At 43.4% G+C, this 10,782-nt stretch overlaps 1 protein-coding gene across 1 annotated transcript in view; it reads left to right on the top strand.

Moving 5' to 3' along the window:
- The window catches only part of eepd1 (endonuclease/exonuclease/phosphatase family domain containing 1), a 90,805-nt gene extending 82,233 nt beyond the window's left edge, over positions 1–8,572 (top strand). Inside the window, exon 4 of the mRNA XM_039737579.1 lies at positions 5,279–8,572. Within this exon, the coding sequence (XP_039593513.1) occupies positions 5,279–5,480 (202 nt within the window). The 3' untranslated portion in view covers positions 5,481–8,572. The remainder of the gene's footprint in view (positions 1–5,278) is intronic.
- Positions 8,573–10,782: the final 2,210 nt, after the last annotated feature.

The raw sequence follows: 10,782 nt of genomic DNA, 5'->3' as shown, positions 1-10,782 counted from the left end.
TGCATATTTTATTATACCTACTTAACTTTTATCGACATTTATCTAACTCTAGATTTATTGTTCTAGTATCAGAATGTAGTTTAAGTTAATTTGTTTTGGTTTCAACAGATGTTTTTTTCATATTTTTGATTCTTGTTTTCCTTTTTTTGCATCTTCGCGCCCCCCCCTTTTTGTTACTTCGCTCCCCCCTAGGGGGGTCCACCCCACAGATTGAGAACCACTGTTTTAAGCCGTACCCAGGAATGCTTCCGGTGTCATGCTCTATCTTCCTGGGCCATAAAGAAAGTAGGGAGGTCCGCCTGCGACAGCACCCTCTAACGGTACCCAGAGACCTTGACAGGGCTGCGCTTGCGGACTCCAACTCCCAAGCATCCCAGCGGGTGTCCTGACTGGGTTTCCCATGTGAGGACCACTGCCACTTATTGTATCGGAGATTGAACTGCCCCCGACTCCCGGCTGTCTCTGGTCCTTCCATTAATTTCCACCAGTCGTGTACAAAGGTATTTATTCGTTCCACCAGCCAGTCCATCTGCATCATCACGCTGGCCTCCCGTCCGGGTAATGAGTTCTTCTCTTTTCTAGCTGGGATGCCTGTTCTCCTCCTACAGTCTGTTAAATAACAGCATATGAGTAACGGAGACATTTTTGCAGTACTGAAGCTGAGGTGTTACCATTAAGTTGAACTGGTGTGTGTGTGTAGAGATGACACAAGTTGCATACGTAGAAAACATACACTGTGGACAACTGCCATCCCATTCAGGGTTGTCTTCTTCCTTGTGCCAAGTGTGTCCTTTTGCAATAATCTCCATCTTCTTGCAACCTTGTAATGGAAAGAGAAGGTTTAGGAAGCTTATGGCTGGTTTCACAGGTAGGATTTGATACCTAAAGCACCTGAAATCTCAAACATAAGACCATCAAAGATACTGCGTCTATTAAAAGTGTTCACCCCTTAAAGTTTTCACAGTTTATTGTTGGCAACTTTGAATCACAGTGGATGTCATTGGCTTTTTTGACACTTTCATCAACAGAAAAAGACTTGTTAACGTCAAAGTGAAAACAGACCTGTGCACAGTGGTCTGAATTAATTACAAATAATAAAACACCAAATAACTGATCACATAAGCAGTCACCTCTTCAAGTCAGTCTTTAGTAGCTGCACCTTTGTCAGCCATGACAAAATCGAGTCGAGTTCACAGGTCTCTGTCAGCTTTGCCATTTTTTCCCGTTCGACTTTGCAGAACTTCTCGGGCTCTGTCTGGCTGCATGGTGACTGTGAGCGGACCACCTTTTTCTAGTCCGGCCACAAATTCTCCATAAGACTGATATCTGGATTCAGATTCGGCCACTCCATGGTTGCTTTTAAGCCATTCCTGTGTGGTTTTGGCTCTATTCTTGGGGTTGTTGTCTGTGCTGGAAAACAAATCTTCTCCCAGCTTGGTGCAGCTTTCTTGCAGTTTGCATCAGGATGCCCCCATATATTTTGCTCATTCATTTTGCCCTCCACCCACAAAAGCCTTCCTGGGCATCCTGCAGAGAAGCATCTTCACGGTGGGGAAATGTGTGTTTTTGATAATGCGCAGTGTGAGCCTTACATTAAACATGCCGTTTTGTGTCATGGCCAAAAAAGTTCAGTTTCTGTCTCATCAGATCCAAGAACCTTTTTTGGGCTTCTGTCAAACTCTAGCCAAGATGAGCGTTTTGTTTGTTCTTCTTCTTCTCTTTACCCCTCTCTCATACCCCTCTCCCAGGCATTGGTTGTTGGCTGCAGGACCAGTGTAGCTTGTCACTCCTTCAGAGTTCTCCGAGGTCTCTTGGTGGCCTGCATCACTCCTCCTCTTCTTCTTCTTGCGCCAACACTCCGTTTTGTGGACGGCCTGCTCTAGGCAGCTTTACAGCTGTGTCATCCTCAGTGATTGACTGAACTGGATATTCAGGGTCTTGGACATTTTCTTGTTTCCATCCCCTGACTTGTGCTTTTCAGTCACGTTTTTGTGGAGTTGCTTGAGCTGTTCTTTGGTCTTCTTTGTTAGGCCACTGCACTGGCTCACCACAAATTAGCATTTCCAGATAAGGGACATTTAGATGACAGTCAATTGAAACCCTTTGATTTCACATACCGCAAATCCTTAAGTTTTCCCTCGGATAAGTCGGAGCTTGATTTTACCGTATAATTTCTGGTATTTTATAATGTTGGTCGTATAAGTCGAATTCAGAAAACTCACGCTATTGGTCCAAGAGTTTATGACCTGCTAACGTCCACCTGACAGAGTAACCACGGAGCACACTGCCTCTTTTTTCGATGTATTGTGCCTACGTGACCACACGGTAACTAACACCTGAACTATTCTGAAGTGATTTTTGTATCTCACACCTTTATCGTAAGAACATCGCTTATCTACGATGGAGCGTTCGATTAGAAGAAAATATGAAGCTGGTTTTAAGAAATTGGTAACTGTGCTGCTGCAACAAAATGCGATGTGTCTGAGAAACTGGTGCGAGATTGGAGGAGATGTAATAAAAAAAATAATTAAGTGTCGCATTTTTGAACGGGCATATAAGTCGAGGTCTGATTTTATGATCGTTTTTTCGGGTTTCAAGAGGTGGTCCTCTTTGAGCTAATTCTGTGACCTCTGAAACTAATTGGCTGCACCAGTAATGATTTAGGGGGGTCATATTAAAGGAGATGAATACTTATGCCATCAGTTATTTTGTGTTTTGCAAAGATTTGTTTCCACCAAGGTTATTATAGTTTTGCCTTTTTATATTAGTTTTTATTTCTATATTTTTTCTGACCTTACTTGGAAATTCAGTTTAGTTTTAGTTTTCCTTCATCATGTATTTTTAGTTTTAGTTTAGTTTTTATTTCACAAAGACATTTCTATTTTATTTATATATATATTAGTTTGAGTTTTAGTTTTAGTAATTATGGCATGGGGCACCTGGTTTTGTGTCACAATCAGACAGAACTGTACACTTAACAGATTTGGATATGAGTTTAATGTTAGTGGGAGCTTACTATACTGCCTGGTTTACTATCTGGTTTTGTTTTTGTCTGATAAAAACAAGCATAATCAAAAACTAGACACTGAATATGAACGATTTTACACAATTTTATAATTTTTTAAATATTTTTTCTTGAAAATCACAGGGGCTTAGGAAGAACAGGGCTGTTAGACTTGAGTCAGTGTGCAGACCCCACTTAGCTGTATTGAGGGAAACAAAGAACAACAAGCATGCAGTGTCAAGGTTAGGGGTGGTGAGTCTTGAATAGCCCATATAAGAACAGTAAACCCATAATGAGCAAGGCAAGAGCAGATAATAAGAGTATGGACAGGCACATAACAACAGTGACAGCGCCTTAGGTTAAGAACAACGTATACATTATCTAAACCTGTTTATCCAGACTAGGATTGCAGGAAACCTGGAGCCTACCGCAGCAGGTTTGGATGCAAGGCTGGAAAAATCCCTGGTATACAATATGTACGATATGGCTGATGTTAAAAACAAAAAGAATATGATATTTCAACTATCTATTTTGAGAGAGAGAAAGACATTGAGAAAAGACAAATATTTTAAAATATAATTCTGCTAATGAATTACTTTCAAAATATCAGGAATTTTGAGTTGTGAATATGAACTAAAAATGATAAATTAATAAATATGGAATAAATGCAAAAACCCATTAGTCGTTTTTCATCACTTGTCAGGCTTTACCTTTGTTTGCATCGCTTCATTGTTAAACGATGTTTTTAAAGCAAAAGTGATTGGTCAGTAACAATATGCTGATCTTGTATGATGACCTAGTCAGTATCTCGATAAGTGGCATTTTATTTTCAAAAACCGGGAGTGGACTCCCCTCAACTTTCTTGTATACTCAGATATGGGGATGGATATTTGAAGAGTAAACCACAAGACAATGATTATATTTTTATATTATGTACATTAAGGAACCATCAACAACAAATCAAATTAATAATATATTGAACAATTATTATAAAAGTAAAGTTGAAAAAATCGGACTCTGCAGCATAAATAAAAAAATAAAAAACATTGAGTATGTGTTCAGGTAAAGTACCACCTCCGGGTGATGGAGTCACTGTTTTTTTGCTTTGCACCCTTGCCCACCATAACCTACCGCCAATGGGGGAGGAGCAAACGTTTAAGATTTGTCAAAAATTTCGATCACCAGTTTTCGATGGATTTGATCGTTTTGGGGTCCCCTGATACCGAAAGCATCAATATCTCAATGATGGGTGTGTGTCACAGTTTCTTGAGGACTGTCTAGAATTAAAACGGGTGGGCGGAAAAAATACCAAACTCGAAACATAAGCCTGTTGTGAGATGACGATGTGCTGATTAGTTTTTGATCCAAATCATGCAAGAGAAGAGGCATTCTAGAGGAACCCTCAAATACCGTAATTCTGCAATTAATATTGAATTCTTCTCGTCAATTACTATGATAAAGAAAGATCAGCATCAGAGCGGTAAATAATTACTGAAATGTTATAGAGTAGTTTGGGTAACTTGTCTCTAGGGCGCAAAGCCTGCTGACGCTCCCGTCTGAATTTTGCTTTATTTCTTGCTATGTTATAATGCGTTTGTGTATTTCTGTATTTTCATGATTTTTTCCCATTCTAGCATCTAGCTGCAGTAGGACTGCTTATTCTTTTGCTGTCATGTTCTGACTTTCTCAATTTCTCTGACTTTATCTAAGCCTACTTTTGCTTGCCACCCTCCTCCTTAATGACGTCACTTCCTGCCCAGACTCCACGCTCTCGCTGGCCCCGATTTGTGAGACTGAGACCTCCGCCTCCACCCGTTACATCCCCGTCTATCTTGTTCCTCAGTCCCCTTGCCCGCTATGCTCACTTTCAGGGGTATTTGTTTGTAAGCCTGGACACACAAAGAGAAAAGGCAGAGGTCTAAGATGGGATGCCCAGTATCTGGCACTGCAGCTCCCATTGCGTGGGCCACTTTCTTGTCCTCAGTCAGTTTCTAAACAAGTCAACAGTCCATCCATGTTGCCATCTCGGATGAGGGCATGTTTTGGTGCCTTCTACTGAGTTCACAGCACAGAGAGACCGTTGTGCTAACGAATAAGAGACCGAGAAGCTACGGTGGGTGCTTGGCGTTATCTTTCATGCTAAACGTCTTTAATTCCTCTAAACAGTGCTGATCTCAGTCATGCTGTGTGCTTCTAAATAATATTAAATGAGTACGCCTTCTCTTTAGCGTGGCCTTTTAATAAATTCTGTATGTATTCTTTTTTTTCCTGACCTACAGGTCACTGGGATGTCGTAAGGGAAGGCCTTACTAATCCATGGATCCCAGACAACTGGTCCTGGGGTGGAGTAGCTTCAGACCACTGTCCCGTTTTTGCTGAATTTTATATCAACCCAGTAAAGAAGGAGACTGTTCCTAATGGAAATGGGGTGACCGTTATGGAGCACACAGAAGCAAACCCCAAACATGAACGGTGACAGAGGCCCACGTGATGTCCCAGACAACGTAAAATGGATGTTTCTTATGCCACTGAAGAGGAGAGCACCAAATTTGCCTTCACGCTCATGTCAAAGTGTCACCATAGGACTGAGTAAAAGACAGAATGAATCTTTGTGTTGACCAATTTGGAAAATCAAAAGAGTGTTTAAAGAGTCGCACTAGCAGCAAACATTTCTGTGGATCTTTGGAATTTGCCAAAAACTGTTTCAACTTCAGTGGAACAAAGCATTCTGTTCTGGGAATTCACTTGTGACATGTTGTCATCAGGCCTTCGTGGAAGCTAACACATTTGACCTTCGACATGTTTGGGGCTTTCCATCGCCTCGCTGTCAAAGGACAGAAAGTCAGCCTGGTTTTAGGATAGCGTCCTTGTTTTTTCAAGTCTCACGCCGTGACGACCTGGACCCTCACAGTCACTTGAATTGCTTTTCTGTCTAATGATATTTATGGTGGGTGTTCTGAAGTTCACACAGTCAACGCTAATCCTCCTCAACTACACTTACTGCTAATTGGAGGGACCTTCCTTTGTGTTAATCCTCCCTTTTGAGTTGTGCGTTTGTCTTTCCTTTACCACATAATGAATAAGCAAAGTGTATGCCAGAGGGATCCTGTGCAGCTCCGAATGCAGTAAGCCCCACCTGAAGGAGTCTTCAACACTCTGGCAGTTTCAGTGACGCAAGCTGGTCAGGGTCTATCAGAGCAGAACCCCTCCTGTGTTACCTGAGATTCACTTGTTCAATTTTTAAAATCGAGATCATGGAAAGAATCGTTAGTTGGAATTTATTCAGATACATCGCTCACGTGGATGTCCTAATCCACCTTGCAGTGAAACATGCACCATTGTACGGCTGGGGAAGACATCCTGGTCTACCAAAATTGATAAAAAAAATAGGGCGGGGAAGTGCCCTGGCTTTTCTAGATGGCAGAAAAAAAAAAATAGAAAGATTTCATAAGCGATCCAGCAAGATGGTAAGGGGTAGAGTACGTCTGGAAGAAAGTGCTAGGCCGAGGGGCAGAGTGTCAGAGAGCTCGAGCAAGCAGAACAGAATCGACATCGATGGCAGGTGGTTAGAGGCCATCTTCACATCCTCTGTGCCAGTAATGAAACGATTCGGTAGGTGAGGGTAACTTTATTATCCTGGCCTTTTCTGTTTAAGGAGGGTTAACGGAAATTTGCTAAAGTGAAGGAAAAGAAATCCAACTAAGAGTCAAGAAGTTGACCTGTCTGTCTGTCTGTCTGTCTGTCCGTCCGTCCGACGCCCACGGCTGATCACAGTGAATCCGCTAGGACGCCCCTATAACACTTCAGTTATAGCCGTCAGAATCGCGAAAACGACATTTTAGAAAGTTCTGGATGTAAATGAAAATTATGGATGACCACTCAGATTTTTGATCATGAACAGATAAAAAAAAACTCAGTTTTATTATTTAAGCAAATTGTAATATCAGATGATGAGTTAGGGTTAGGGTTTTTTAATTTATTGTCCTTCTTGTAATTATTATAAAGCCCAGTGAAGTGAATGCTTCAGGATTAAAAATGGCAGCATCTTCCATAAAGAATTTTCATTTTGAACTCCCGTATTTTGCATATCAATTTGAAAAAAACTGTGGAGTTTCAAAGAATTTGAATAAATTATATTCAAAGTAATATTTCTAAAATATAATTATATTCAGAACAAATTTGAGATTGCTGGATTTAGGGTAAGTGAAGCTCTGTAACGGACCCTTACATCTTTTTTTTTACATTCTTATTTTAAACTCATTTGCTGAAAAAGCCCCGGAAAACGTTTGTTTGAATTTGGCTGGTTTGACTTGTCATAAATCTGTACAATCAAAATCTCAAAATGATTTTCATTCTACAAACTTGTTTTGGCCCAGAAGCACACAGCCATGAAGTTTGAGGTGCCCGCTGTCACCCCACGCAGCCGTGCCACCGAAAGTGCTCGCTTGCCAGGACGGAGGGGCTTTGCTGTGGCACCGGCCGGGTGGGGTTTGCATCCTCTCCCTTTGTTCATGTGACTCAGTGCTGCTGTCTATCAGAGTGTGTTGTGATGGCCTGGCAGGCGGCCCCCCAGTTTGGTCTTGTCTTGTGCTGCCGTAGGCTTTGGCTGCTCAATTTGAGCACTTTGAGGAGTGAGAAAGGCGCTATATAAATGTAAACAATTATTATTTTTATTGAGATCCTGACCAGTGAAACACAAATTCATCAGGCAATGGATGGATGACCTTGTGTCTTTGTCCTCCGTTGTCCTGTTAGACGTCTGGGATTCCACGACTTACTCACTCGCTGCCCTCACTTCTGCTTTGTCCGAGTCTCCTTGTGACACAGCCTCACCCTTGTTTTGCACACGCTATGCACCCTCAACATTTGTTCATTGGGTTAATGATCAGTTTGCCTTTCCCAGTGTCACCGAGCCCCTAAAATGGAAAATTACGGAATGGAACCCAGCCAAATAAACCTTTAAAGGGAAGGTCCGTTTGAATTATTTTTTTGTTTCTGTTTGTTTTGCTATTTGCACTTGAATGCACTTTGTTAAACGTGTTTCACCTTCGATGCCCCAATATGCACTGTGATATCTGAAGACGACCATCACGTCACCCAAAATGATCCGCGATGGCTTTGAGAATCCTGAAACTGGACACTTTTGAAGTGCAATATCGTATGAAGGTAAACTGGCATGGAGTCTTGAGACTGGCAGAGGTGCACTGTGAACTCCACTAGCGGAGGGTGAATACTCGGTTGGCAAAAGGCAAAGCTTCGCTGGAGAAATGAACGGCACGTTAGCATTGAAGAACTGGGGGGGCCACCGCAGCCCCATGAACAATGGACGGTCACTGTCTGGTGTCGTGCCCGAGGCGCTGCCCACCAAGGAGTCAAGTGCCTACTGCCCTCTAAGCTTGTGATTTCATTCAGACGTTAACTCATTTCTTAAGATGTTCTTTTAATTCAATATTTAATGCGTCTTTTCATTTGGAATGTCTTGTTCTTCCTTGCAATATGGTACTATATTTTCAGTTACTAGTGAACTGTACAGAGATTTCAAATAAAATTTTACAGATTCTAAAGAGATCATGTATTGGGTTGTGTTCGTTGGGGAATGAACAGCAGCTGCAGATGGAGTGTACGCCTGGAGCAGTTTGTGTTCACTTTATTATCGTCTGGCCAGTTTATGAACACCATTTTGATCTTTTGCCTGTCTACTGGGATCCTCGGCCAACTTCAGCGGACACTCCAAGATGGACACCCTTTGGCTGCCAGCTTGAATTGTTTCAGTGTGTTGTTAAAATGTTCTGGGAGGGTCTGCGCCACGTGGACTTACTGACGATGGTTTGCTGTAACATTTGTATGGCGGTGTAGTCTCGTCTCCCTTTTGCCCCTTGGCTTTGTCTCCTATCCTTTTAGTCTCTCTAAGCCTTTACAGTTTTAGCTGTGCGCCATCTCGTGGCCAAATTAAGAATGGCAGCCCAGTTTAAATTTCACAGCATAATCCAAAAATGGAGCGCAGGGAGGAAAATAAAGTGAGGCAAAGCTGTGGACACGCAGGTCTAGCAAATCACAGCTGTCACAGTTACCTCCTCTGGGGGGCACGCAGCCCCTGAAAAATCTTTTTTTTTTTTTTTCTTTTTTTCCAAATCCTCACAATATTAAACGGGCGATGGAAGGACAAAACATGCAAGCAGCAGACGGAGAGAACACAGAGCTGCACGTTTAATGCTCACATCTGCTAAAAGAGGCACAAAGGGGCAGCAGTGCCACGATGAGAACAAGAGTCCCCAGCCCACCCAAAGATCTAAAGGCGGGATGGCTCACAACCACAAGGGGGCAGCAGGCTGTGGCATCTGCTCTTTATACCAAATTATTATAATGGGGCTTAGAAAGATGAATCCGATAAATGAGGTGGGCTTGGCCTGTAAATGATTCTCGTACCTGAACTCTCGTTTCGCACACTTTGTCTCACGTGTCATGTGGCGTCTGTCCTGATGTCAAACGCAGGCTTCAAAACTTCTGCTAGTGATGAGTGTCAATCATAAGAAGTGCAGGAAGCTACTGAATGTGCTTTAAGATCTAGAGATGGTTTGTGACGGGGTGCCATCAGAGGTGGTGAGGTGGGCATTGAGAAAGCTGGAGGTGGGTGAAGGGCTGGCTCTGAGGTGAAGGTGGAGCTGCACCCTCCATTGCCGAGTCTCTTGCTTTTCGTGGAGTTGCTGATCAAAGAAGTGCGTGAAGGATTGTCACGGGAGCTCCTCTATGTTTTGATGGCAGAAAGTGAAGCAGAATCAGAGGAGGAGGAGAAGAAGGTGAAACTGAACGGCAGTTTGTAAGTGAGAAACCTCGGCATGAATGGCTGGAGGTAAGGCCTGGGAGAGGCGAGCAGTCGTATGACGTGTGTGGTAAATGCACTGCTTGTCACATAGAGGGGCGTAACAGATGTGGGGGTGGGAAGGGTGGTCTGCCGCCAGGGAGTCTGTAGGGAGTGTACAAGGGGGGTGCGGACGTCCTGCTGAGTGGAGTCGTAGATGCGGACGCAGCTGTGCTCGTTGTGGTCTTTCCCATTGTGACACTCGGGGCATGTACAGCCCCTCTAACCCCGACACTGACAGGCAGCACACAAATCACCAACACACAAGGCTCACACAGCCCAACATGGCTTTTGCTGCCAGTCCTCCTCAGGCTTTGTCCTCTTCCTCCCGACTCTGGCCGTTGAATTCTAGCAACCAGCCCCTCTAGCTTGAGGTGGCCAATGAGCTTCTTCTGGGTGTGGCGGAGGTGTGGCTAAAGAGGGCCCTGAAAACATCCATGTGCCCCCTGGTGGTGGCCATGGGCCCCAGCAGGGTTGAGCTCCCATACTCATGAGCCGTGGCCCTGCTGGGAACCAAGTGGGCTCCTCTCTGTCAGACCGGGGAAGAAAGGGTCTTGAAAATACTCTCTCCCCCTGCTCCTTCCATACAGTGTTAGCTCTGAATCCCATCGACACCAAAGGTCACGTTGTTCTCAGTTTCCTTTTGCTTGACGTATTGTAAGCATAATAGGATTTTATTTTGTCACAACTCCATGGTGTTTTTCTTTGAGCGCCACCATTTTGTTGTTCTGTCACCAGGGTGTGCGCACTGGACATTGGCTCGAGTGACGTCACTGCCAGCGCTGCATTCCTCCATTTATCTGAGATTGGGGATCTCTTCTCTCCGACGTTCACCCACACTTCTTTATTGAATTCCTGAGTGATTTTGATCTTGCGTTTCAGTTTTGTTTTTATTGTTTCCGCGCACTCCTCCGTCTTC

The sequence above is a fragment of the Polypterus senegalus genome, chromosome 15 (assembly GCF_016835505.1).
Source record: "Polypterus senegalus isolate Bchr_013 chromosome 15, ASM1683550v1, whole genome shotgun sequence".
In the NCBI taxonomy this organism is placed as follows: Eukaryota; Metazoa; Chordata; class Cladistia; order Polypteriformes; family Polypteridae; genus Polypterus; species Polypterus senegalus.
The sequence above is the reverse complement of the archived record's forward strand: the minus strand, read 5'-3'. Positions and strand labels throughout refer to the sequence as shown.